The sequence below is a fragment of the Schistocerca piceifrons genome, chromosome 6 (genome assembly GCF_021461385.2).
Source record: "Schistocerca piceifrons isolate TAMUIC-IGC-003096 chromosome 6, iqSchPice1.1, whole genome shotgun sequence".
Classification (NCBI taxonomy): Eukaryota; Metazoa; Arthropoda; class Insecta; order Orthoptera; family Acrididae; genus Schistocerca; species Schistocerca piceifrons.
The window spans coordinates 369,755,041-369,782,956 of NC_060143.1; the positions used below are offsets into that span (position 1 = coordinate 369,755,041).

General features: G+C 40.6%; 2 protein-coding genes across 2 annotated transcripts in view; one reads left to right on the forward strand and one right to left on the reverse strand.

The window, feature by feature from the left end:
• The first annotated feature begins 549 nt into the window (after window positions 1-549).
• LOC124803115 (NADH dehydrogenase [ubiquinone] 1 beta subcomplex subunit 3) lies at window positions 550-26,708 on the forward strand. Its single transcript, XM_047264279.1, has 3 exons — window positions 550-680; window positions 773-920; window positions 26,276-26,708. Exons 2-3 carry the CDS (start codon window positions 775-777, stop codon window positions 26,454-26,456), a joined length of 327 nt encoding a protein of 108 aa, XP_047120235.1. The 5' UTR covers window positions 550-680; window positions 773-774; the 3' UTR covers window positions 26,457-26,708.
• The window catches only part of LOC124803114 (acyloxyacyl hydrolase-like), a 55,832-nt gene continuing 54,591 nt past the window's right edge, over window positions 26,676-27,916 (reverse strand). Inside the window, exon 11 of the mRNA XM_047264277.1 lies at window positions 26,676-27,071. Within this exon, the coding sequence (XP_047120233.1) occupies window positions 26,943-27,071 (129 nt within the window). The 3' untranslated portion in view covers window positions 26,676-26,942. The remainder of the gene's footprint in view (window positions 27,072-27,916) is intronic.

Below are 27,916 nucleotides of genomic sequence, written 5' to 3' on the forward strand. Positions count from 1 at the left end.
CAAAAAACGTCAATTTCGTACAAATGTGGACTCTAACATCTTCGTACATGAGCTACCACGTTGTGTACGTGCACTTTGCGCGTAAAAACAGTTGAAAACAATCTTGCAAAGATCGTTCCCGCGAAAAAAAAAAAAAAAACAGGCGAGGACGGCCATGCAAGTTGAGATCACGTGTCTTGAATTGACTAAATGTGCCGTGACGTGACCGACCATAGAAAAATCTATGATCTACGTGACGGACAGTGTGAATACATCTTTTGACGGTTCTGTGAGATACGTCCAGTGTCAATTGGCCTTTAACTGTGACATCTGGTTAATATTTATTTTATTTGTTCATACATCTGTAGATACATTTCTTTGTACTATGTCGTTATTATACTTAGATATACATAATAAATTCATAAAACATACATGTATACATTATTTGACACTGAATTACGTGTGGCTGCTACGAGCAGTCAACATTCAAACTGTATAGATAATAAATCATGGATCTGTAAACACTGTGAAGAGCAAAACAAGTGTTAAACTGCATGCGAAAACTTGCGATATCTCTACTGCCACACACATCGACCTATATAAACATAAACCCTTGTGCGCACACAGCTCATACCAAAGATAGTAACACTAAGCTACTGCAGGTAGTATCGTTGCACGGGTTCTAGCAGAAATAACAGTAGGTAAAAAATACAGTGATTTCAACGTTCTGATTCAGATTTTTTTTCCATGTGTGATTTGTAAATTTGAAATATCAAAAGTTGGTTTGCCTTAGCAATGGGTGGAGATCATGGACATGGACACGGACATGGAAAACCATATGAAGTACCGGATTGGCGAATATACAAAGTAGAAGATTGTCCTCAGTTGTTAGCTGTCCAGAAGGCTCTGGCGCAGAAGGGACTTAAGGATCCATGGCTCAGGTAATGCTTACGGTATATTTTTAAAATGAAAATGTTCGATAAAAATATCCGAGCATAACATTCACGTATTTGGTGTAGACACACACACACACACACACACACACACACACTGCAGGCGACGAAAATATCGTTTTGTGAAGTGAGATGTACTTTTTTTTTTTCTTGTAGTTGCTGGAGTCTTCCCTCTGTAGGCGATAAAAGCCATTGTAAGTTGAAATATTTACCCCGTTTTAATAATTGCGCAGCTTGTTATTTTGGCTGTGATTGTACCTGTAGGAAAAAAATTAATAGGCTACTGTATCAGTTACGAAACGACGCTATTACGTTATATGTTTGACTTGTTAATCCTCCACTGTTGCTCCATCCTCTCTCTCTCTCTCTCTCTCTCTCTCTCTCTCTCTCTCTCTCTCTCTCTCTCTCTCTTTTTATCTTTATCTCTCTTTTTCCAGTTAAAATCCCTGTCCAGGTATTGTAATTTAGATTTATCATGATTTTCCCCAAATTGCTTAAGGCAAATGCTGGAAAGGTTCCATTGAACAGGCATGGATTATTTCCACTTGATTCCTTTAGAGGTGGAGCAATCCACTTCTAATGACTTCATTAGTGATGAGACATTAAAGTGTAATCTTTATTTCTTCTTTCATGTTTTAAGTTTTGCCAGTGTTTTTTAATATTTTAGAAATTGAATACCATATTGTTTTCACATCTGTTTAGTGAAAATTGTCATCCTGAGAACTGTTGTGCTGTCAACTGTATAAAGCTTCAGAATTTTATTTCACTGTGTTGTCACGCACTTAAACATCTCTTCCTAGCAATTTAAGACATAGGTCTGCCTCAGTGTCCCAGTTTTCTTCAACACTCAACTTTGTATATATAGTGAATTTTGCAGTTCCTGAAGCACCAAGTTTTAACTTCATTGGTAAAAGTTTTTGTTATTCACTACACTTTTTAATTTTGCTAAACTTTTCATCAGTTCTTCCTGTTTCATAGTGCACATATTTATGCATGTCACCAAGTTACTGATGTGTACATCATTTTCGTATTTTTAATGATTTATTTCATATTTACTCATGATTCACTCAATATTGCATGTCACTTACACTCCTCATTCTAATTAGTCTACTGCATAATTTGCGTGCAGTAGCTTATTCAGTATCTTTGCACCATGTACACAAATACCCTCTGAGCACAAGGAGGCAAAATATACATTGAAATTATTTTTGGCTTGTATTCTGACTGTCCAAATGACATTTCAGAAGAAACTGATTTCTATGATCTGCAACATAAACCTTTAAAGAGTAAATGTACTGGAAAGTGAGTGGGAGAATTAAAGATTCTTGGGGACCTGTGCGAGATGTTTAGTTTCTTACGTTACCTGTGGATGATGATTGTGGGACTCACAGATGTGCATTTTCTGTCATATTGGCCATTTACATAATTGATTTCAATTTTCATCTTAATCTACAACAAATTTGAATGAGTGTAACACAACTATATGCATATTGTCCATTAAGAAATTCATTTATGAAGTAGGTGTTGTCAACCAGAAGTGATTAAAGTTCGTTTTTAAAAGTTTCATTATGTGGCATCACCTTTTATTTGTGGGGGAGGTTGTCAAATATTTTTGATTGCATACTTTGCAAATTTGTGTGTGAGAGCATGACTTGGCTGTGGATAGTGAGGGCTAAATTTGTTCCTAATATTGTATTACGAATGTTGTTTCTATAGACATTCCTCCTGGGTTGTATGGCTGTGGTCCATGGAACTCTTCTATCCCTGACATTGTATCCAAAGCTGCGTTGGACATCTTCAGAGGTGCTCCTGGTTGTGCTAAGTCTTCTATCCCTGACATTGTATCCAAAGCTGTGTTGGACATCTTCAGAGGTGCTCCTGGTTGTGCTAAGTCTTTCTGTTAGGGATAGAAGAGTTCCATGGACTACGGCTGTACAATCCGGAAGAATCCTCGGTAGCTGAAACGTCCGGTCATGAAAGCCTTCATTGTATGGTTGTTACCATCATTTACAAATTGTGCCTGATTCTTTGTATCAAAAGACTGTGTATTGAATGGTTGTTGTTAGTGTGCTTAATACTTTAAATAGTTGTCTGGGCGTAATTTGAGGAAGGATACCAGGTACTATCTTCAGAGCATGTTTCTATGCCATAAATAATTTTTACCTGTATGTGGAATTGACCCAGAAACTTGGGATACACTAACAGATACTGAGTGCTTGCTTTATCCAATTGAATAATGATGCGGCATGTGATATCCTGTAAGCAAAAATAGAAAGAGAATACGACACTCAAAATGTTTCCTGTAGTTTTTAAAATGTGGGTTGTGGTCATGCTGATCTATTGTGTGGGTGAGACTGACGTTAGGTTGGAAGGTGTGACACTTAAGTTAATGTGGAAATTATTCTGCATGGCATCAATGAATGGAAGTGGGGAAGTCAATTTTTGAGTCATCAAATCACTGAAAACAATAATTGGACATGGAACAATTGTTACTGAACTAAAGTGTTAGAGAATATCATGTGATTAAAAGTTCTGATGGTTTGCAAACCCAAGAGTTTTGAACAGTCTGTTTTACATATTTTTCTTCTGTGTGCTATTGCTTTTGAAACTGTGTCTTACCTTGTACAGAATTGAGTTAGAGCTAACAGCCAACCATACATTGTAGTACCATCCATTTGCCTTGATCAATGGCTGTTCTGTTCTGTGACATCATGGTGGCTTGGTGTATTTGGAATGATTCTGATTTGCAGAGGGGTGTTAGAATATGTGATGATGTTTTCTAGTGTGGGATGTTTGATTCTAAATTGTTTGTGAATGATGGTAATAACTCACTGGATTCTTTTGTTCCATTGGTAAGGATAATACTGTAAGTGTTTGCAGCAGTTAGTGTTTCTTACATGTTGGCAGTTACGGGAACAGATTAGTTTTCAGATTCAGAATTATTGGCATGGCATATTATTTGTGATCATAGGTTTAAGTTTTATTTAATTTTTTTATTGGTGTACAACAAATAGTTCTAAGAGTATGTTGCTGTGTGCCGCAAACGGGGATGACATGCTGACCACAATTAAATTCATACATTAGTGCAGTGTGATTGTTGAGAATGTGAAGTGTACGGGACTCACCATGTTGCTGCATCGTGGTCCATGGGTAAGTGGGTCGGTGTATGGCATTCAGTCTGGAGGGGTTCCTGGTTTGATTGACCATTTAACAGATAGTGTTGTTACTTCTGCTATCGCTTGTCAATTGAGTTTTGTGTTCAAGAGAAGGGCGTTGATGACCAAACTGAGTTCGAACAGGTAGCATTTATGGTTTTTGTCTTATTTTGTTTTTCGTGCGTGTGGGTGTAGGTATGTCAGTTGCATTTGGTGGTAAATTTTTTACATTCTTTTTTTCCTTTAATGTGCAGGGTGGTAATGCAATTTATGAAATTTTTTAAAGGTGTGTTGTCAGTTGTTCGTGAATATGCTGGATTTTGGGTGATACGTATTGTGGCGTTATTACCTTAATTGATACTAATTATGAAAGCTGTGTCCAGACATTATGGGTACGTTTTTCCTGGTCATCCTCATTAACTTACATTTTTCTACTTTTAGAGGCAGCCGCCATTCTCCGTACCAACTATTTGTGTCTGTCATCTTGTCAGCCCCCCCCCTATGTCACGAACCATGGACCTTGTTGTTCGTGGGGAGGCTTGCATGCTTCAGTGATACAGATAGCTGTACCGTAGGTGCAACCACAATGGAGGAGTCCGTTAAGAGGCCAGACAAACATGTGCTTCCTGGAGAGGGGCAGCAGCCTTCTCAGTAGTTGCAGGAACAACAGTCTGGATGATTGATCAGGCCTTCTAACATCAACCAAAATGGCCTTGCTATGCTGGTACTGTGAATGGCTGAAAGCAAGGGTCAACTACAGCCTACTTCTTCCCGAGGGCATGCAACTTTACTGTATGGTCGAATGAGGATGGCATCCTCTTGGGTAAAATATTCTGGAGGTAAAATATTCCTCTATGCGGATCTCCAGGTGGGGACTACTCAGGAGGATGTCATTATCAGGAGAAATAAAGCTGGCATTCTACAGATCGGAACGTGGAATGTCAGATCCCGTAATTAGGCTGATAGGTTGTTGTTGTTGTTGTTGTTGTTGTTTTGTTGTTGTCGTTGTGGTCTTCAGTCCTGAGACTGGTTTGATGCAGCTCTCCATGCTACTCCATCCTGTGCAAGCTTCATCTCCCAGTACCTACTGCAGCCTACATCCTTCTGAATCTGCTTAGTGTATTCATCTCTTGGCCTCCCTCTACGATTTTTACCCTCCACGCTGCCCTCCATTACTAAATTGGTGATCCCTTGATTCCTCAGAACATGTCCTACCAACCGATAAACTCCTCTTCTCCCCAATTCTATTCAATACCTCCTCATTAGTTATGTGATCTACCCATCTAATCTTCAGCATTCTTCTGTAGCACCACATTTCGAAAGCTTCTATTCCCTTCTTGTCCAAACTATTTATCGTCCATATTTCACTTCCATACATGGCTATACTCCATACAAATACTTTCAGAAACGACTTCCTGACATTTAAATCTATACTCGATGTTAACAAATTTTTCTTCTTCAGAAACGCTTTCCTTGCCATTGCCAGTCTATATTTTATATCCTCTCTACTTCGAGCATCATCAGTTATCTTGCTCCCCAAGTAGTAAAACTCCTTTACTACTTCAAGTGTCTCATTTCCTAATCTAATTCCCTCAGCATCACCCGACTTATTTCGACTACATTCCATTATCCTCGTTTTGCTTTTGTTGATGTTCATCTTATACCCTCCTTTCAATATACTGTCCATTCCGTTCAGCTGCTCTTCCAAGTCCTTCGTTGTGTCTGACAGAATAACAATGTAATCGGCGAACTTCAAAGTTTTTATTTCTTCTCCATGGATTTTAATACCTACTCCGAACTTTTGTTTTGTTTCCTTTATTGCTTGCTCAATATACAGATTGAATAACATCGGGGAGAGGCTACAACCCTGTCTCACTCCCTTCCCAACCGCTGCTTCACTTTCATTCCCCTCGACTCTTATAACTGCCATCTGCTTTCTGTACAAATTGTTGTAAATAGCCTTTCGCTCCCTGTATTTTACCCCTGCCGCCTTCAGAATTTGAAAGAGAGTATTCCAATCAACATTGTCAAAAGCTTTCTCTAAGTCTACAAATGCTAGAAACGTAGGTTTGCCTTTCCTTAATCTTTCTTCTAAGATGAGTCGTAAGGTCAGTATTGCCTCACATGTTCCAACATTTCTGCGGGATCCAAACTGATCTTCCCCGAGGTCGGCTTCTATCAGTTTTTCCATTCGTCTGTAAAGAATTTGCGTTAGTATTTTGCAGCTGTGGCTTATTAAACTGATAGTTCGGTAATTTTCACATCTTTCAACACCTGCTTTCTGTGGGATTGGAATTATTATATTCTTCTTGAAGTCTGAGAGTATTTCACCTGTCTCACACATCTTGCTCACCAGATGATAGAGTTTTGTCAGGACTGGCTCTCCCAAGGCCGTCAGTAGTTCCAATGGAATGTTGTCCACTCTCGAGGCCATGTTCCGACTTATGTCTTTAAGTGCTCTTTCAAACTCTTCACGCAGTATCATATCTCCCATTTCATCTTCATCTTCCATTTCCATAATTTTGTCCGCAAGTACATCGCCCTTGTATAGACCCTCTATATACTCCTTCCACCTTTCTGCTTTCCCCTCTTTGCTTAGAACTCGGTTTCCATCTGAGCTCTTGATATTCGTACAAGTGGTTCTCTTTTCTCCAAAGATCTCTTTAATTTTCCTGTAGGCAGTATCTATCCTACTCCTAGCGATATATGCCTTTACATCTTTACATTTGTCCGTCCTTGCTTAGCCATTTTGCACTTCCTGTCGATCTCATTTTTGAGACGTTTGTATTCCTTTTTGCCTGATTCATTTACTGCATTTTTATATTTTCTCCTTTCATCAATTAAATGCAATATTTCTTCTGTTACCCAAGGGTTTCTACTAGCCCTCGTCTTTTTACCTATTTGATCCTCTGCTGCCTTCACTATTTCATCCCTCAAAGCTACCCATTCTTCTTCTACTGTATTTCTTTCCCCCATTCCTGTCAATTGTTCCCTTATGCTGTCCCTGAAACTCTGTACAACCTCTGGTTCTTTTAGTTTATCCATGTCCCATCTCCTTGAATTCCCACCTTTTTGCAGTTTCTTCAGTTTTAATCTACAGTTCATAACCAATAGATTGTGGTCAGAGTCCACATCTGCCCCTGGAAATGTCTTAAAATTTAAAACCTGGTTCCTAAATCTATGGCTTAACATTATATAATCTGATACCTTTTAGTATCTCCAGGGTTCTTCCATGTATACAACCTTCTTTCATGATTCTTAAACCAAGTGTTAGCTTTGGTTAAGTTATGCTCTGCGCAAAGTTCTACCAGGCGGCTTCCTCTTTCATTTCTTACCCGCAATCCATATTCCCCTACTATGTTACCTTCTCTCCCTTTTCCTACTCTTGAATTCCAGTCACCCATGACTATTAAATTTTTGTCTCCCTTCACTACGTGAATAATTTCTTTTATTTCATCATACATTTCATCAATTTCTTCGTCATCTGCAGAGCTAGTTGGCATATAAACTTATACTACTGTACTAGGCGTGGGCTTCGTGTCTACCTTGGCCACAATAATGCGTTCACTATGCTGTTTGTAAGTTACCCGTACTCCTATTTTTTTATTCATTATTAAACCTACTCCTGCATTACCCCTATTTGATTTTGTATTTATAACCTTGTATTCACCTGTTCCTCCTGCCACCGAACTTCACTAATTCCCACTGTAGCTAACTTTAACCTATCCATTTCCCTTTTTAAATTTTCTAACCTACCTGCCCGATTAAGGGATCTGACATTCCACACTCCGATCCGTAGAATGCCAGTTTTCTTTCTCCTGATAACAACATCCTCTTGAGTAGTCCCCGCCCGGAGATCCGAATGGGGGAATATTTTACCCAAGAAGACGCCATCATCATTTAATCATACATGTAATCATACAGCTGATAGGTTAGAAAGTTTAAAAATGGAAATGGATAGGTTAAAGTTAGATATAGTGGGAATTAGTGAAGTTTTGTGGCAGGAGGAACAAGACTTCTGGTCAGGTGAATACAGTGTTACATAAAAAAAATCAAATAGGAGTAATGCAGGAGTGTGTTTAATAATGAATAAAAAAAATAGGAACAAAGTTGACAGGTTGAATTCTGCAAAAGAGCATAACCTAATCATAGCTAACACTTGGTTTAAGAACCATGAAATAATGTTGTATACATGTAAGAGGCTTGGAGACATACATAGATTATATAATGGTAAGACAGAGATTCAGGAACCAGGTTTTAAATTGTAAGGCATTTCCAGGGGCAGATGTGGACTCAGATGACAATCTTTTAGTTATGAACTGTAGATTACAACTGAAGAAACTGCAAAAAGGTTGGAATTTAAGGATATCAGACCTGGATAAACTGAAAAGAACCAGAGTTTCAGAGAGCATTGGGGTATGATTGACAAGGACAAGGGAAAGAAATATAGTAGAAGGAGGATGGGTAGCTTTGATGAATGAAATAGTGAAGGCAGCAGAGGATAAAGTAGGTAAAAAGGCAAGGGCTGGTAGAAATCCTTTGGTAACAGATGAGATACTGCATTTAATTGATGAAAGGAGAAGATATAAAAATGCAATAAATGAAGCAAGCAAAAAGGAGTACAAATGCCTCAAAAATGAGATCATCAGGAAGTGCAAAATGGCTAAGGAGGGGTGGCTAGAGGACAGATGAAAGGATGTAGAGGCATATACCACTAGGGATATGATAGATACTGTCCACAGGAAAATTAGACACACTTTTGGAGAAAAGTGAACAACTTGTATGAATATCAAGATCTTAGATAGAAAATCAGCCCTAAGCAAAGAAGGGAAAACAGAAAAGTGGAAGGGGTATGTAGAGGACCTGTACAAGGGAGAAGTACTTGAGGGCAGCATTACGGAAATGGAAGAGGACGTAGATTATTATGAGACAAGAGATAAAATACTACGTGAGGAATTTGGCAGAGCACTGAAACACTTAAGTCGAAACAAGGCCCCAAGTGTACACAACATTCTGTTAGAACTACTGCCAGCTGTGGGAGAGCCAGCAAGGACAAAACTCTTTCATATGGTGAGCAAGATGAATGAGGCAGGTGAAATACCTGCAGACTTCAAGAGGAATAGAGTAATTCCAATTCCAAAGAAAGCATGTGCTGACAGTTGTGGAAATTACCAAACTTGCAGTGTAATGAGTCATGAATGCAAAATACTAACATAAATCCTTTACAGATGAATTGAAAACCTGTTAGAAGCCAACCTCAGGGAAGATCAGTTTGGATTCCAGAGGAATGTAGGAACACGCGAGGCTACACTGTCCCAACAACTTGTCTTGGAAGATAGATTAGGGAAAGCATTTGTAGACTTAAAATAGAAAGATTTTGACAATATTGAGTAGAATACTCTCTTTCAAATTCTGGAGGTGGCAGGGGTAAAATACAAGGAGCAAAAGGCTTTTTACAGTATGTGCAGATACCAGATGGCAGCTATGAGAGTTGGGGTCATGGAAAGGAAGCAGTGGTTGAGAAGGGAGTTAGATAGGGTTGTAGCTTATCCCGATGTTACTCAATCTGTGTATTGAGCAAGCAGTAAGGGAAACAAAAGAAAAATGCTGTATAGGAATTAAAATCCATAGAGAAGAAATAAAAACTGAGAGGTTTACCAATGACGTTGTAATTCTGTCAGAGACAGCAAAGGAATTGGAAGAGAAGTTGAATGGAATGGACAGTTTCTTGGAAGGAGGATATTAGACGAACATCAATAATAGCAAAATGAGGATAATGTAATGTAGTCAAATTAAATCAGGTGATGCTGAGGGAATTAGACCAGGAAATGACTCATTTAAAGTAGTAGATGAGCTTTGGTATTTGGGAAACAAAATAACTGATTATGGTCGAAGTAGGAAGGATATAAAATGTAGACTGGCAGTGGCAGGAAAAGCATTTCTGAAGAAGAGAAATTTGTTAACATCGAGTATAGATTTAAGTGTCAGGAAGTCGTTTCTGAAAGTATTTTTATGGAGTGTAGCCATGTGTCGAAGTGAAGCATGGAAAATAAATAGTTTAGACAACAAGAGTATAGAAGCTTTTGAAATGTGGTGTTACAGAAGAATTCTGAAGATTAGATGGGTAGATCACGCAACTAACGAGGAGGTACTGAATTGAATTGGGGAGAATAGAAATCTGTTGTACAACCTGACTAAAAGAAGGATCAATTGGTAGAACACATTCTGAGGCATCAAGGGGTCACCAGTTTAGTAATGCAGGGAAATGGGGGATGGGGGGTTGGTAAAAATTGTAGAGAGAGACTAGGAGATGAATACAGTTAGCAGATTCAGAAGGGTGTATGTTGCAGTAATTCCAGATGAAGAGGCTTGAATGGGGTGGAGTAGCATGGAGAGCTGCATCAAACCCGTTTTTGGACTGAAGATGACGACGACGACAACAACAGCAACAGCATTGAAACTGTATATTTGCAGAATAAGCAAGTATGAATACAAAATCCACATAGTACAGCATGCTGGCCTCAGAAACTGTGGAATGCCATTTCATTGCTGTAATGCATTAAAGATCTTCAAACAGCGATCTTTTCTTTTGTGTTTTGTTGTGCTTCAGTGCATGAAAGTGCGATACCGATGTATAAAAATTCCACTTCCCCAGTGGTGGATTCCATGTAACAGAAAGCGAAGATGTGCTAAATAAATCAATTAACTTGTCTTTGGTACAACAAAATAGATTCATTTAGTGGCAAAATGTACTGAACTGAGCTTCTTCATTAGTTAATCGATGTGTGTTCATTTTTTTACCAAACTGGACCCAATGGAATTTTGCACACAGTTTTTCATTTAGTGTATGACTATTAATGTGTATTTCTGTTTCTAGCAGGTCAGTTTTGCTTTTATAAAATCACAAAATATTTGCTCTTATCAGGTTAAGACTTACCTGTTCACTATGAACCAGTTGTAGGCCTGTACAGCTGTCTACTAAGCTGTGTTGGTAAGGTTGAATATCGACCTTTAAGTGCATTTTTGTCATCAGAAAACTTTAGCCATAGCTCACACTGAGTTGATACGATACGACAAGACATGTGATGCAACTTGGGGTATGATGCGAACCAACCTGCATTGGCCTTGTCAATAGGAATGTAGTTCGAGCAGCTCAACTGGTTCGCACTGGGGCAACATCCAACATATGCCTCTGTATCGCCCATTGCGATATAGAATGCTGATCATCCCATGTAACTTGTCTTAAGATACATGACCAGGGAAATTTCATGCCATCTGATGTGCCTAGAAAGCATTTGTTTTATGTAGATGAAGCAAAGCTACACCCATCTCTGTAGTTACTTTCTGGATAAAACTTTGGCATAAAAAATTAAATACCACTGTCTTGGGATTTGCGTGCATTCCCCACCATGCAGTTTTGAGGAAACTATTCAGTAAATAATAATTTATTTTTCCAAACGTTATTGTCTGACATCACGGCTTCGTAATGAACTGGTTTTCTTCTCGTTATTACCAATAGTTACTGTCATTTCTGAGATAAGTAAATCACTAGGCATATTTTGGAAAGCTTGCAGTGAAGTACGTAGTCATGGGGCAGTTTGTTTGATGGGTTTTAGGTCATGGCTGCATATGAACTATAGCTAATGTATCAAAATTGTTTTTCCATTCATTGGAAAGTATGAGAAAGAGCTATATGTTGGAGATTTTCTGCAATGAGGTTGGTAGCTAGATGTCAAATGCAATGTTAGTAGCACCAGTGTAGTGTCTCCTGTTTCCCCTTCTCATATGCTGTGATAGAAGCTGAAGTGGGAAATGAAAAACTTACCGAAATGAAGAAACTAGGAGTCATCAGCTGATGATTCTGACTAGATATTTTTGTCAATCTATGCTCCGTGATATTAGGAAATTTTGTGCAGTGCATAAGAGAACTGGAAAGTAAATTTACGTTACTTCTGGTGAGCAGCTGGACGAAGTCGATGAGGACATGCTGGGATTTTTCTTGTTGTGGGCTTCTTCCAATTCTTCAGATAAACTGTCTATGCACAGTTCACCACCCACTGCTACTCCATTAGTGGTGACAATATCACTTCAAATACGACGGCATTTCTTCTGAATACTCCCCAAGCTGAATCATGCACTACTTTGTGAAATTAAACAGTTGTAAAAGTACTATCTTAGGTTTATTAAGTTGTAACCATTATTTATGCATGTACCACATAAATAAAGTGCCGTACTAAGTGGTCTTTCAAAAAGTAAACTTTTCATGGTGACATTTTTAATTTCATTCATACACTTTCACGAACTTACCTTACTGTAATGTGTAGCTACCCAGCAGGAGAAATAGCAAGTAGAAAATATGTATCATGCTTTGTCAGAGGAGCTGATACCAGTTGCTACAAAAAACTGAAACTGTCTAGGCTCTGTAGAATTCAGAATTGTGTAGAATGGAATTTTTCATATTGAGAGACCTTAAGAGAAACCACACCCATACTATATTTGATATGTGTAGCATTGTATTGGTGCACACAGTACTATATCTTCTCTTCAGAAGAGCTCAAGGTTGCAACTAACCCGACCCCCAAAAACATTCTAAAACCATCAATGAAACTATTAGAAACTCTTCCACAGAAATTCACGGCACCAATAACTCCATAAGTCATCACCTGTACTTACCTGTACAACCAGCTCCTCCAATCTGTACTAACCCCCCACCCCCCTCCCCAGACTGCTCACAACTCTTTTATGAGTACATGCTTGGCTACTACATGGCTCCAGCCTTTGCAGCACTACTTCCCTTTCTGTGCTGCAAACCTCTACTTCCATTATCCTTGTCCCCCTTTGCCTTTCCATTGGATAGTCTTTCTGGTGTAGAACTTAATTGAACGTGGTGCATGATTCAGTACACTGGTTTTTCCGTTTCACTTTTGGTGCTTTCTACACCGTTTCATTAATAAACAGATAGTCCCTGTTGGGTTTGACCTGCCACCACTTTTCCAAATTTTCCAGAAGTGTGGATTGTGCAGCAAAGGTCACCAAATGTAGTGTCTGTTCCACCTCTGTGTCGTTGCACCTCCACACCTTTCCTTTCCAATAAGGTACTATGTCCAAAACCCAGCATGGTAGCCATTAGCCATCTTGCAGTGGGGGGGGGGGGGGGGGGGAGGTCTTCAAGAACTTGCATAGTAGTAGCCCCTAACCTCGCAAGAGTCTGAGATACCTCCCCATTCATGCCAAGGAGCGTGTGTCTGTTGTGACTGGGGCACAGGGACTCTGAGCAACAGGTCGCTGGCCAGGCAGGTGTTGCTGAGGCTGGGAGGCACCCATGGGGAGAGACCCCATTTGGAGTGGGTGGTACCATGGTGGATAACATGCATGTGAGAGTGATATGACCCCAAAATGCTTCCCTCTATGGCTATGCCATGGGAGGAACGTTGGGTCAAGTGACTAGCAGAGAAATATTCCCCCCCCCCCCCCCCCCCCCCCACACACACACACACACACACACACACACACACACACACACACACACACCCACACCCACACCCACACCTCCTCCCTCAATACCTGGTTTGTAAAACAAACACAGATGGGGATTATTTTTTGGTCACAAAGGCTTTATTCCTTGTAGAGATTATAGAGGACAAGTTGGGACAGTTGCTGTCATCTCCAAAGTGAAGAGTGGATCAATTGTGATTAAAACAACATCCCTGCCTAGTTATGGGCGTTACTTGCTTGTGACAAGCTGGGTAACATTCTGGTGCATATCACTCCTCATAATAGTGTAAACATGGTTCAAGGCATCAGTCTTCATCATGCCCTCCTCTTGCAGTCTGGTGATGAGCTACACACCAACTATGAGTGATGGGATGAACACTTTGTCCATCACGTCCATAGGTGGCCAAAAGACAATAGGGTTGCTACCGGGGCCTTCATATTTGTCTTTCAGGGTAATTCATTGTCTATGCATTTTGATGCTAGCACAATCTGTAGGGATTGCAGATGAACGTTCCTTGTGCTCCTCGCCCTTTCTGCATCGGCTGTGGAGAGCACTTCCCCCGGATCATGAGACTGCACGGTCTTTCAGAGATAAAAAAAAAAAATACAAGAATATAGGACTCCAGACAGACTGACATACCAGGAGAACAAGAAAAAGTATGAGCATCTACATCGTGCACGCATGACATTGTTGTGCACCACAGCTATGATGATGTTGCTGTCTCTGCTGATGGTACTCTCTTCATTATTAATACAACGAGATCTCAGAGCCACTCAATTGTGCCTGCCCCTTGATGGTTGGGGCCTCTCCTCCTGCTGCTTCCCCCATACCCACTTTGGGAGCAATGCCTCTCCACCCACTGTGGATGCAGATTTCCAACCCTCAGCTGGAGAAACATCACCCTCATCTGGCTTCTCATGTCAGGAAGAGGTCCCTCGGGATACTCCCCTCCAAGGTTTCTGCTGGCCTGTAACCAGATATCAGCTAGTGGCTGAAGGAGTCACAGGATGCTGGTCGTAGTGCTTGCCACCAAAACCCATATGTTCTGCTTCTGTGGCAGTGGCAACAATCCCAGTGGCCTCTGATATTCCCGATCACACCACACAACAGGTCTTAGAACTTGTCTCATGATACCATACCTTTCCAACCAGTGGTAGCAAGTGACCATGGGACATAACCTGACCTCGTGGTCCGTCCACACCTTCATGACAGCATGATTCTCCAGTAGAATTGTATTGTTTTTTTTCCACCACTTGGGCGAGCTACATCATCTCTTAAGCCCTTCTCCTACTTTCAGCATTGCTGTTCAGGAAACTTGGTTTCCAGCAACATGAACCCGTATCCTTTGTGGCTACTGGGGATATTTTAAGAATTATGAACTCTGTATCTAGCGAACTTGAGCCTCTTGATACAACTTTGGAAGCTGTGGCTGTTTGGGTAAGGGTATCTCAGTATTTACCATCTGTAATGTTTATCTCCCTCCCAATGGTTGGAGTGTCTCAAAACATACTGCCTGCATTGGCTTCTCAGCTCCCCCCACATTACCTAATCATGGGCGACTTCAGTGCCCATAACCCTTTGTTTGGTGGAGCCAGGATGGCTGGCCCTGGTAAAGACATCAAAAACATACTAGCAGTTCTTGACCTCTGTTTTTTTGAATATTTATGCCTCCACGTACTTCAGTGTGGCACATGGAACTTACTTGGCCATTGATCTTTCTGTTTGCAGCCCTGGTCTTCCCATCCATCCTCTGGAGGGACTGCAGTGACCTGTGTGGTAGTGACCACTCAGTCTTCCTGTCCCTCTCTGTGTCACTCCCCTAGGCACCCACCTACATTAGCTCTCCTCAGTGCCAACTGGTATGCTTTCACCTCCACTGTCCTTCTGCTCTCCCAGGTAAATAGAGGCATTGACAAAGCTGTCCAGAATGTAGTAACAATAGCCATTTTTGTCAGCAGGAGGCATAGCAATCCCCTATTCTTAAGGATCCCTCCATAGGGATCCTCCATAGTACCTTGGTGGACCACGGAAATTGTTGAGGCCATTAGAAATCGTAAGCAGGCTCTCAATGCCGTTAATGGCATCCATCAGCTAAGTACCTCATTGCATTTAAACTGCTCCGTGTCTGGGTCCACCATTTAAACGACGGAAGCAATAATGCTGGGAATGGTACATTTCAACATTAGACCATGTACTCTTCCATCAAGGTTTTTGTGAAGATCAGGTGTTTCTATGGATACCAGACCTTTGCAGGTGTAATTGGTATTGCCGGCCGAAGTGGCCGTGCGGTTAAAGGCGCTGCAGTCTGGAACCGCAAGACCGCTACGGTCGCAGGTTCGAATCCTGCCTCGGGCATGGATGTTTGTGATGTCCTTAGGTTAGTTAGGTTTAACTAGTTCTAAGTTCTAGGGGACTAATGACCTCAGCAGTTGAGTCCCATAGTGCTCAGAGCCATTTGAACCATTTGTAATTGGTATTTCCCTGAACAGTGCTGTTTTCACTGACCCAGACACTGCAGCTTAACATTTTGCTCTGCATTATGCTCAAGCCTCTGTGTTTGAGAACTATCAACCTGCCTGTGATGGCCTTAAACTGTGGATTGCACTTATCTTTCGCTATATGCCATCTGTGTCCCTGTAATACACACTGCTGATAATTTGGTTTGCCTGGAGTTGGCCATCCGACAGCTTTTGACTGGCGTCATCACCTTATTGCTGTCTTCTTTGACATACAAAAGTTTTATGACATCACGTGGTGACACCACATCCTTGCCACCTTACATGAGTGGGGTGTGTGGGATCCAATTCCAGGTTTTGTCCAGAACTTCTTGTTACACCAAACTTTCCGTGTATTAAGTATACCTCTGTTTTTAGTGGCCATAAACGGTCTAGCAGCAGCTGTGTGGTCTTCAGTATCAACCTTCTTGTACGCCAACAATTTTTGCTTTTACTATTTCTGGTCTGAAGCTGCCAAGTAATCACAACTAATCCAACTACTCTCTCTCATCCTTGAATATTGCTGTCCTGAAATAGAATGTACTTGGCAGACCTGCAGCTGCTGCTACAGTCGCTATACCCAGCTGTCGTATCCCTGCAAGAAGTGAAAATATGGCCTCAAGACTGCTTTTACCTTTCACATTGGTATATTACAATCTTCACTCTATCTCCTGGGGGTGTAATGATAGCCGGATTATTCTGGTTGCTCAGTGTTGCTGTTTGTAATTCCCTTCCTGAAATTGCATTTTCTGTTGGAAACATCTATGTACTCTCTTTCCGCTCAGCAACAGTAGTGCCCACCATCCCAATTGGGAGTCCCCAGAGGCTGCACGAAGCAGCTTGCTGTTGGCAGATATTTTGGACCAGCCAAACATTGTTTCCCATAACACAGGTGAACTTCTAGTCTAATCTATTGTCTCAACTGACCATCTTCCATGTGTAATTTGCTTGCTGAACCATATACGATCTGTTTGTTACATGACTTGGCTGCTTTCTCAAGTTGAGTGGAAACTCTGCTTTTATTTTGTGATCTTTGACAAACAATTCCACCAGGTTGAGTACCTTTCAAATATCATCTCTGCTGCTGTACATTCCATACCCTGAATGTCTTCCGTCCCTCCCAACAGACCACATCTCCTTGGTGGACAGAAGACTGCTGATGTGGGATTCGTGTGCAAAGATGTGCTCTTAGTGTCTTTAAACACTACCTCAGGGTGGAGAACTGTGTCTGGTATAAACAGATGCATGCAAAGAGTCTTTGGATCAACAGATAGCAAAAAGAGCCTCTTGGATACACCTTGTTAATTTTCTAAACAAAATCCCTTTTTGATTTGGGATAAATTTCATAGTGTTTATGGCAACAAGTTTCTTCTAATACATAGCATGACCATTGCAAACAACATTAGAATGGACCTTGTTGATACCTCCAACAGCTTGGCCGAGTTTTTCAGGTACTTAGAGTTCCGCCCATTACAATCCTTCTTTCCTGCCTCGGAAGTGAGTGGTGGACTCTGTAGCATTTTTTACTGTGAAGGAGCTAGAGAATGTCTCTCCATCATGATATTCCTCTGATCTGAAGCTAAATGACATTAACAATCAAATGTTGTGGCACTTATCTCCTGATGACAAGTGTCTTTTCCTCCATTTGTACCTGGAAGGAAGCCATCATACCACCTGTGCCAAAGCCTAACAAAGAGACATGATCTTTCCCAGCTACCATCCCATTTCTCTCACCAGTAGTGTCTGCAGTGTGATGAAATGAATGATTAGTATGAGGCTAGTATGGTGGCTCATCACAAAAATTGCTAATAAACATTCAATGTTGAGGCATCACTGTGCAGTTGTCCATCTGATTACACTGTAAACCCAAATCATGAACAGTTTTCAATGTAAGTGCTAGAAAGTAGTAGCTGTAGTTTTTTGATTTGGAAAGGCATAGGAGACTTGCTGGAGGACAGGTATCATTCCTACGTTACACAGATGAAGCTTTGGAGGCAATACGTCCCCCTTCATTAGTGAATTTTGAAGACTGGGATTTTCATGTATGCGTGTGTCTGGCTAAGGAATTTCTCCCCCTGTCCCTACATCATCAGTCCCACTGCTCTTCCAGTCATCAAAACCACTTGTGATTAACACTAGATGGAGACCTAAATTGATTGCCCCATACATCCTACTTGTCAGCTGGATATGTCCTTCCCTGAATGCCTTGCATGTTCTAAGTCCCACTTGCAGAATGGATTGAAGAGAATAATCTTCATCTAGTGTTTGATGCCAAAGATCAAGGCACTTTCAGGTCAGCTGCTTGGGACAAGGATTCAAATCCTGACTTATGCTTTGTTAGCTGCAACGAAACTGGCTTTCCCATCAACACCACAAGGAAAGTGATAGATGCCTTTCCTCACAGCCAACACAGACCTGTAATAATACAAATTGGCTGCACTGTTCCTGTCATATGATCAACTCCACATGCTCGATGGAATTTCCAGAAAGCCGACTGGATGAAGTTTTCAACGGAACTGGATAAGACCATTCGATGGATACCTCCATCACATAATAACTATCAACACTTCATTGGTGCAGTAACAGCAACAGCTAAAAAGTGTATGCCAAGAGGATACCGAAAAGAATATGTTCCAGGATGGAATGAGGAAAGTGAAACACTGTACCAATACTTCCAGCAAAGTGGTGACCCAAAGATAGCTACGGAACTATTGTCCAGCTTGGACATGTCTCGGAGGCAGAAATGGGCAGAAACAGTCAAAACTATGGACTTTACCCACTCGAGCAGGAAAGCATGGAGTCTTCTGAGAAAACTGGGAGGAAGTGCACCAGCATGCAGAAAAAATTCCGAAGTAACACCAGACCAAATTGCTTCCCACATCATTACCACCTCAAGAGTACCTCCTGACAAGAAACATACAAGACATATCAGACGACAGCTTCATGTCCTTAAAAAGAAGGCATCTCCCTCATCTGAGTATACCCATCCCTTCACAGTTTCAGACATTGACTCTGGACTGAAGGACCTCAGACCTCTTAGGCACCTGGATTCGATGGTATCCACCCAGAATTCCTGATCCATATGGGAGGAAAAGCTAAGAAATGGCTGGCAGTATTCTTCACTGACATCCTGCTGACTGGTCAACTTCCATCTGAGTTTAAAAAGGTGAAGATAATATCTGTTCTGAAACCTGGCAAACCCAGCAACAGGATAGAAAACTATCGCCCCATTTCCCTACTCAGCTGCTGCTACAAGCTTTTTGAAAGGCTAATATATAACAGAATAAGTAGCGCTGTCTTAGAGAACGTTCCAGTTGATCAGGCAGGCTTCAGACCAGGGCGTAGCTGCTGCGACCAAGTATTGTCTCTCACATCCTTCATAGAGTCAGGATACCAAATGAAGCAGAAAACATTTGTGGCATTTGTTGATCTAACTGCCGCCTTCGACACTGTGTGGAGGGAAGGCCTTATCTACAAATTTCTCCACATCATACCCTGCAGAACAATGGCTCGACTGATTAACAGCATGCTAAGTGATCAGAAGTTCCAGGTAATCACTGGAAGCAACATAAGTAAGGAGAGGAAGCTGAACAACGGATTGCCTCAAGGATCAGTTCTCTCGCCCTTACTGTTCAACCTATATCTATCTGATCTACCTGACACTTCGTCCAGAAAATACTGCTATGCCGATGACCTGGCTCTAGCCGTCAAACACCAGGAAATGAAGACAACAGAAGAGATTTTAGCCAATGACCTGTCTGTATTAGACAATTACTTCAAAATCTGGAGACTCCAACCCAATGTGAGTAAAACAGAAGTGTGTTGCTTCCATCTAAATAACCAGTTGGCGAACGTAAAACTGGAGGTAAGTTTCAGAGACAGAATTCTTCATCACAATTGGAACCCAAAATATCTTGGTGTCATCCTGGATCGTACACTATGCTTCAAACAACACCTTCTTAACTTAGCTCAAAAGCTGAGGACTCGAAAGAACATCCTCCATAAGCTATGTGGAACTACCTGGGGATCTTCAGCAACCACCCTGCGAACTTCAGCTCTGGGCTTGGTATACTCAAGTGCTGAGTATTGTGCACCTGTTTGGATGAATAGTCATCATACAAGGCTTGTTGATACCCAGCTGAATACGACAATGCGCATAATATCTGGCACAATCAGATCTGTTGTTGTTGTTGTGGTCTTCAGTCCTGAGACTGGTTTGATGCAGCTCTCCATGCTACTCTATCCTGTGCAAGCTTTTTCATCTCCCAATACCTACTGCAACCTACATCCTTCTGAATCTGCTTAGTGTATTCATCTCTTGGTCTCCCCCTACGATTTTTACCCTCCACGCTGCCCTCCAATACTAAATTGGTGATCCCTTGATGCCTCAGAACATGTCCTACCAACCGATCCCTTCTTCTGGTCAAGTTGTGCCACAAACTTCTCTTCTCCCCAATCCTATTCAATACTTCCTCATTAGTTATGTGATCTACCCATCTAATCTTCAGCATTCTTCTGTAGCACCACATTTCGAAAGCTTCTATTCTCTTCTTGTCCAAACTATTTATCGTCCATGTTTCACTTCCATACATGGCTACACTCCATACGAATACTTTCAGAAATGACTTCCTGACACTTAAATCAATACTGGATGTTAACAAATTTCTCTTCTTCAGAAACGCTTTCCTTGCCATTGCCAGCCTACATTTTATATCCTCTCTACTTCGACCATCATCAGTTATTTTGCTCCCCAAATAGCAAAACTCCTTTACTACTTTAAGTGCCTCATTTCCTAATCTAATTCCCTCAGCATCACCTGACTTAATTAGACTACATTCCATTATCCTTGTTTTGCTTTTGTTGATGTTCATCTTATATCCTCCTTTCAAGACACTGTCCATTCCATTCAACTGCTCTTCCAAGTCCTTTGCTGTCTCTGACAGAATTACAATGTCATCGGCGAACCTCAAAGTTTTTATTTCTTCTCCATGAATTTTAATACCTACTCCGAATTTTTCTTTTGTTTCCTTTACTGCTTGCTCAGTATACAGATTGAACAACATCGGGGACAGGCTACAACCCTGTCTTACTCCCTTCCCAACCACTGCTTCCCTTTCATGTCCCTCGACTCTTATAACTGCCATCTGGTTTCTGTACAAATTGTAAATAGCCTTTCGCTCCCTGTATTTTACCCCTGCCACCTTTAGAATTTGAAAGAGAGTATTCCAGTCAACATTGTCAAAAGCTTTCTCTAAGTCTACAAATGCTAGAAACGTAGGTTTGCCTTTCCTTAATCTTTCTTCTAAGATAAGTCGTAAGGTCAGTATTGCCTCACGTGTTCCAGTGTTTCTACGGAATCCAAACTGATCTTCCCCGAGGTTGGCTTCTACTAGTTTTTCCATTCGTCTGTAAAGAATTCGTGTTAGTATTTTGCAGCTGTGACTTATTAAGCTGATAGTTCGGTAATTTTCACATCTGTCAACACCTGCTTTCTTTGGGATTGGAATTATTATATTCTTCTTGAAGTCTGAGGGTATTTCGCCTGTTTCATACATCTTGCTCACCAGATGGTAGAGTTTTGTCAGGACTGGCTCTCCCACGGCCGTCAGTAGTTCCAATGGAATATTGTCTACTCCGGAGGCCTTGTTTCGACTCAGGTCTTTCAGTGCTCTGTCAAACTCTTCACGCAGTATCGTATCTCCAATTTCATCTTCATCTACATCCTTTTCCATTTCCATAATATTGTCCTCAAGTACATCGCCCTTGTATAGACCCTCTATATACTCCTTCCACCTTTCTGCTTTCCCTTCTTTGCTTAGAACTGGGTTTCCATCTGAACTCTTGATATTCATACAAGTCGTTCTCTTATCTCCAAAGGTCTCTTTAATTTTCCTGTAGGCGGTATCTATCTTACCCCTAGTGAGATAGGCCTCTACATCCTTACATTTGTCCTCTAGCCATTCCTGCTTAGCCATTTTGCACTTCCTGTCGATCTCATTTTGAGACGTTTGTATTCCTTTTTGCCTGTTTCACTTACTGCATTTTTATATTTTCTCCTTTCATCAATTAAATTCAATATTTCTTCTGTTACCCAAGGATTTCTACTAGCCCTCGTCTTTATACCTACTTGATCCTCTGCTGCCTTCACTACTTCATCCCTCAAAGCTACCCATTCTTCTTCTACTGTATTTATTTCCCCCATTCCTGTCAATTGCTCCCTTATGCTCTCCCTGAATCTCTGTACAACCTCTGGTTCTTTTAGTTTATCCAGGTCCCATCTCCTTAAATTCCCACCTTTTTGCAGTTTCTTCAGTTTTAATCTACAGGTCATAACCAATAGATTGTGGTCAGAGTCCATATCTGCCCCTGGAAATGTCAGATCTACTCCAGTTTATTGGCTTCCACTGTTAACCGGTATAATGCCTCCTGATCTACGCAGATGTACTGCCCTTATGAGAGAATTCCACAAGATCTCCAGGAATTCTAACCTACCCGTGCATAGCGACCTGCCACTTTTAAATCGCAAGAGACTGAAATCACGTCATCCAACTCTGTGCGATGCTGCTGACATGGTTGCTAAGAATTTCAAACCTCTTGAAGAATGGAAAGGTCGGTGGGAAGCAGTGACAGATGTGCACCTGCATAACATCTTCTCAGGTGCTAAACTTCCAAGTGGACTTGACTTACCACGCAAGACGTGGTCTACTCTCAACAGAATCCGCACCAGCCATGGGCGATGCAGGGATGCTCTCTTTAAGTGGAAGAAGCTGCCTGATCCAGCTTGTGACTGCGGGGCTCCATACCAGACTGTTCACCACATTGTCAGCGAATGCAGGATTCGAGCCTATCACGGCGCCAAAGAGGACTTCCTGCTAGCAACTCCAGATGCAGTGCGCTGGATTGAAGGACTGGATATTCAGTTGCAAAGACAAACTTAAGTTTCTTGTGTGTCAATATGTACATATGTATATGTAATTTCATGATATGTCTGTATTAGCCATGCGCTAAATAAATAAATAAAAAAAGTCCCACTTCATGGAGAGTGGTCCAGATGGTCCTTCTTAATTTGTATTAGTCCTTTGTCTGATCGAAGCTGGACTACAGAAGCATTACATATTTGTCTGCACAATTGTCCTTTTTTACATCACCTTAATGCAATTCACCATCACAGAAACAGTTTGGCCACTGGTACATTCTCCACCAGTCCAGTTATGAGCCCCAATGTGGAATTGGCTGAATTACTGCTGTCATTCCAGCACAATGTCCTGCTCCGCAAATACGCTTGCTGATTGTCCTCGGTGTCCAGCAACCCATCTAATGCTTACTTTTTTCATTATTACCTTGACAGCCAATATGAGACGTACTCTGCTTCCATTTTGCTGCCAGAGTTAACTTTCATATCCTACTTTGAAAGCTTCATTTCACATCCTTACCTCTGTGCAAAGGTCCATGCCCATCTTTGACTTACTTTGCTTCCAAAGGAGGCAGCTCTGGCTGTGGTCATTTACTGGACATTTCTGGAACTTCAAATGCAGTTTGGGGATAGCACCTTAATTTACAGTGATGGTTCTTAGTATGACCATGGCACAGAGTACACCTTTGTTGTTGGTGAAGAAATCTTCTGGTATTATTGTTAGACCAGTGACCAATTTTTACTGCAAAGCTGTTTGCCATTTATCAGACCATCTTGTACATTCATAGAGATGAAATTTCTGAATGTACACATACTATCCTATAGTACAGCAGATCCAGAAGTGCCTTCACTTGCTCACTGATGCTAATATTAATGTATAATTCATATAGGACTATAAAATATGTCGGGGGGATGAGGCGGCACCTGCTGCTACTACTATGAAACATTCTATCATTTTGGCGCAGTCATCCTAATCAGATTAAACCCCTCTCCCTACAGTTCAAGCAACTTCTTCTTGTCCATCTTGTTGTAAGGAGAAATTTTAACTAGGCTGTGTATTGGCCAATGCCTACCTGCACTCATCTGTTCAGCAGTGACATTGTTCTAGTTTGCTCTCACTGTAATGAACCACTGGAGTGTGCCAATGTCAGTTTTTGGTACACCTTACACTCTAATGTGCATTTATCATCACAGCCATCCAAGGTTCTGTAGAACACATTCTATGCTTTACTCACAACAACAACAACAACAACAACAACATGGGAAAGCAGCATTAATTTTAGCCCTTGGACACTAGTTGTCTAGAAATTCTTCCCAAATGACCTCTTTAAAAAAAGACTAATTGAAACTGTTGATTTTAACTTCTATTGTTTTTCATTGCCTTTTTCCTGCTTCACTGTCACTATTCATTGTCATTTCATCCACCTACTAATGCCATTTACATTCCTACTGGCATAATGAACCACAGAGCACTTTCCGCAATCGGTCATTTAAAGGTTCTATCCGGACACTTATGACCTCAATTGTTTTGCAACCTAAAGACACTCCCAACCTGCAGAAAAAGGTCCCTACCTGACAAGCTGTGTTCAAGAATGGGATGAAAGAGGCTTAAGCATGCTACCTATTTTGTGAAATGCTTTATATATTATATTTCATAATGATTTTTGCAGCTAACCTCTGCATGTCATGTGATTTTCTTGCAGATGATTTAATGTGGCTGAACAGCCACTTCAGGTCTCTTCACATGCATGAATATAAATATTTCACAGTTGTGAGTTTCCAGTAAATGAAAGCCAATGTTGTTCTTGAACAACAATGAATCTTTTCACCTATTTATGCTGACTGAGCCATCTGTCAGTCAGACTTGAGCCTTGATCCTGTACAGGTCTTACTGCATGTCACTACAGTTTTATGCTGGTGTGCCTTCCGTATGCACATCACCATAATTATTCCCAAAGGGCCAGGCCAACATTATCCACCAGCTCTTTCATATGTTTGACTACATCCTTATTGAACGAAGGTACAAATAATTTTGCTGTAAGCAGATGCAACTAATCCATAATACAAACTTTTCACCTAGCATCATTATACTTCAATAAAACTGTGTATCTTCTTTTGAAATTGGTTGAGGGCAACCCAGTATTGACATGCCTCAGAGTTGAGGCATTTGATCAAGTTTAGTGCCCTTTACATCTTGCTGAATCAACTGGAAACTTCAGTTATCACTTTCATCCCATTGTTTGTGTTATCTTAAATCAACCTAGCTGGTCACTTTGAAATATGATTGGTATATAGAATGAGCAGAGTATGTAAACAGATTAAAAAATATTGGTTCTCTGTAACCATCGTAGCTGGTGGACACACAAGCAGTCTAGACATTTTGGGTTAGTCCATATCCTTGTTCCAAATGTGGTCACCACTTGGTTTACATTCATCTGAAACAGCAACCTCAGTTTATACATTGTGTTACTGGCATAATCATTAATACCTAAAAAGTTCTGGAAAGTGCCGTATGAATGAATGCATTTGTGATCTGCAATGAGCACATGCGGCACCCTTTTTGTGTAAAGCTTTATTATGTTCGGTTCTTGATGCAGCTGATGACCTTTGATATCTCTAGAGCATTCATAATTTAATACATCTTTAACACCGTGATCCAAAATCATATCATGCACCTTATCTATGATTTCCTGTGTGCTTTGCACTTTTTGGCTGCCTTCATGTGGATTGTCTTTGATGGTTTCATAGCCACATTTAAACCAGCTGCTCATTATTTCATGGTGGAAATTGAAGGTGAAGAGCCACCAAACACATTTACAAGCTGCAAATGAATTTTGGTAGATGTTAAACCTTCTTTTACAAAGAATTTAATCGCTGCACGATACTTCATGTTTTTCCATTTTCAACACCATGTGCATGACAACTGTTTCAAATGACTGTCTACAGTCATCTGCTACCTGAAATGACTTGCATGGCATGTATTAACAAATGTACCAGTGAAGAACTTTGGGGTGGGGGTGGGGAATTGAGTGCATAGTGCTGTGATCTCTGGGCGAGATGAATTTCACAACCAGTATTGAAGAAAAATGTGATACTGTATGGTATTCTTTTTCAATAAAAGTGACTGACATATATGGAGGCCCAGAGACATTTAACATTCTACAGAATTTTTAGCTCTAACTAGATGCTGATACCTTTGTATTATAAAACTGTGAATTATGTACTTTTGAAATAAAACAAGCTTCAGAACTACTGCTACAACTAAACATTACTATTGTTTACAGGAACGAAGTGTGGCGATTCCTCCCACAAAATTACGGCACAGAAGGACAGAGGCTCAGAACACTTTTATTCAGGGGATTTAAATACGGTTTTGCAGCTTTCTTAGTAACAATTGCAGTTGAGAAAGCTTGGGAGAAGATGCATCCTGGAAGTGGACATGGGCATGGCCATGATCATCATTAAGAAGTATTTTGTGAAGTCTGCAGATACATGATGAACATTAGTGTACATAAGTAGCTTTGTAGTACTGTTATAAAAACCCTACTACTGTGTTTCAAACAGGATCTCAGTTGTTTCATACTAATTTTGTATGTGTAACAAGCAAAGCCCTGGCTGAGATCTACCATCGTGTGGTAGTGTTGGTACAATAATAGTTACAAGTGACTAAAAGATACACTTGAAAACAAAATAAATACTGTCTTGTAATTGTGGTAACATTGCTTTTTACAAATAATTACAAAAATCATGAGTTTTTATAAAATTTCTCAGACAAGATGAATATTTGTCATTGTCTGCCCCAAAGTGGCTTGATCTTTCTGGAAGTAAATCGTGAGTAACTACAGCATAAACAGTCGTTGTTCCAATGTTTCTTTTCGTAGGTTTTTTTTTCCTTCTTTAAACGAGGTAGTTGGCACAGTATTATTGTCATTGCTCTTGTTTGTCAACTAATTAGTGGCCATTTTGATCACCAAATATTTTTCTGATCCTTTCATTGTGTGGATTGGTTTCACCAAGTGCCTGAGGAAATTTTTTGCTGATGTCCCGCCACAGATTTTCAGCAATCAATGGTTGAGCAATCTGTAAAAACAAATGTTTATGGTGATGCATATTGTCACTTTCTTTTGAAGAAAGGAAGCAAGTTAAAAATTATAGTTCATCTGAGTGACTTCCCAATATCTTCAGCAAGTGTAGTGTGCTTACATGATTTCTGCATGAACACAAGGTACAAGTAGGAGATATAAAGTTCCAGGATACATTTAATGAACATTGTATTAAAACAGTTTCTTTGGGGACCACCCTTGTTGTTAATAAATGCTCAATGAACATCAGCAACAGACACGGTGTCTACCACAGATGTACTTACATTCAATACAGAAGGTACTTTGTATGAATAGAGTTTGTAGAAACAAAGTACTTACCAGACATCAGTATTTCTTAAAAGTTATAACTCATGTCACAAAGATTTCTTGGACACTAGAAACTACTGCAATTTCAGTTCAATATTTCATTTACCCCATTTTGAGGTTAAAATTTACTAATAAAATAAGTATCACCTCTCCAGCAATGATGGATACTGAGCTATGACCATGGGTTTGAATTACTTTTCATTTAATATCTACCCTCATGTTCATAATAGCATTCTACTTACCTTCTGTTGGAAGATATACCAGTACTCCTTGCATTGTAAGTAAACTTGTGCTACAGTGGATGGTATTACAAAGAGTTTCTGTAATATGGTGATCAATGGCGTGTGCACGCACGTGATGACGCAACACAATGAACCTTGGCAGCAGATCAGGAGATAAGACCATGTCAGTCAAGATGTGGATGGTACGGAGGAAAGTTCAGTGTGTTCTGTGGCTTGCTAAATTAGAATCCATGACCAACTTTAAACATAAATATTGTTGTGTGTACCATGAAGA